The sequence below is a fragment of the Egretta garzetta genome, unplaced genomic scaffold (genome assembly GCF_000687185.1).
Source record: "Egretta garzetta isolate BGI_Z169 unplaced genomic scaffold, ASM68718v1 scaffold1319, whole genome shotgun sequence".
Classification (NCBI taxonomy): domain Eukaryota; kingdom Metazoa; phylum Chordata; class Aves; order Pelecaniformes; family Ardeidae; genus Egretta; species Egretta garzetta.
Window position 1 is genome coordinate 26,222 of NW_009260852.1, and position 1,057 is coordinate 27,278.

At 63.6% G+C, this 1,057-nt stretch overlaps 1 protein-coding gene across 1 annotated transcript in view; it reads right to left on the reverse strand.

Annotated features, from left to right (window-relative positions):
- LOC104133708 (nuclear mitotic apparatus protein 1-like) overlaps positions 1–1,057 on the reverse strand; it is a gene marked incomplete at its 5' end in the record, with an annotated part of 17,129 nt that overhangs the window by 13,738 nt on the left and 2,334 nt on the right. Inside the window, 2 exon segments of the mRNA XM_035902571.1 lie at positions 211–291; positions 380–484. Of these exon segments, the coding sequence (XP_035758464.1) occupies positions 211–291; positions 380–484 (186 nt within the window).

The window sequence follows — 1,057 nt, forward strand, 5'->3', positions numbered from 1 at the left end:
GCTCCCTGTCTGCCCGTGCCCACGCCGGCAGGTGCCCACGCTCGCAGTCACGAGCCTTTGATTGCCCCGATGCATTGGCAAGCACCACAGCACCCACCCCATGCCATCTTTCAACCCAGAACTGGAGGGCAGGTCTGGGAGCACCCCCCAAAAGGCACCTCCGCTTCCCCCCGCACCCCTGGCCCGAAGGGGGAGCCCAGAAGGGGTTACCTGGGTGTTGTAGTCAAACTCATTCCAGTCCCCGGGGCTCTTGCAGCTCATGGAGGTGTGATACAGCAGCAGCACGGCCACCTGAAACGAGGCAGGTAAGCGTCACCGACCCCGGGTCGGTCACGGGCGCATCGGTGCCGGCAGGGAACCAAGCGTGCCCCGTGGTTACCTTGGCCAACGCCAGCTCCTCTCCCTCCAGGAGTTTCTGTGCCGAGACCAGGTTCTCCGCGGCCGATTTGTGCTTGCAGTGCTCTGCAACGTCAAGTGGGATTCCCAGTCAGGCAGGAGCCCCTGCTGCTGGGCATGCTGCCTGCCGGCCCCGGCATGTGCCCGTCCCCCGAGGTGACGGGCTGGGGGCACCGTGGTGGTCCCCAAGGAGAAGGGGCACAGGCTCAGCCTCTGCCATTAACCCTGATGGGCTTTTTTTGCCCCCTCCCTGGCAACTTCCCCTGCCGTCCGCATCTCTCTGCACCCTTTGCTCCTCCACCAGCAGCACAAGCCGCGACCCATCTACGGAGGGTGGGATAGGAGGTGGGATACAGCATCTCCCCTTCCAGGAGAGGCCGAGCAAAAGTGCAAGAGAATTCCCATTTCCCCTCCCAGGATTCCTGCTCGGGTAAAGGTTTTCCAGTAGGATTTGAGCAGCTTGAGGCCAGGCTCTGGACTAGGAAGGTCGCCCCAAAGCAGCGTCACCGGAGGAGCCAGCAGCACCCTGCCCTTCACCTCCCAGCCCTCCTTCACACCAAGCCTGGGCTGTGGCAAGGATTTCCACCGGGAAGCTTTCCTTCCCGCCCACTGCCGCAGGGTCGGGGCAGCTCTGCCTGCACCTCGTGAAGCTGCTGATGCA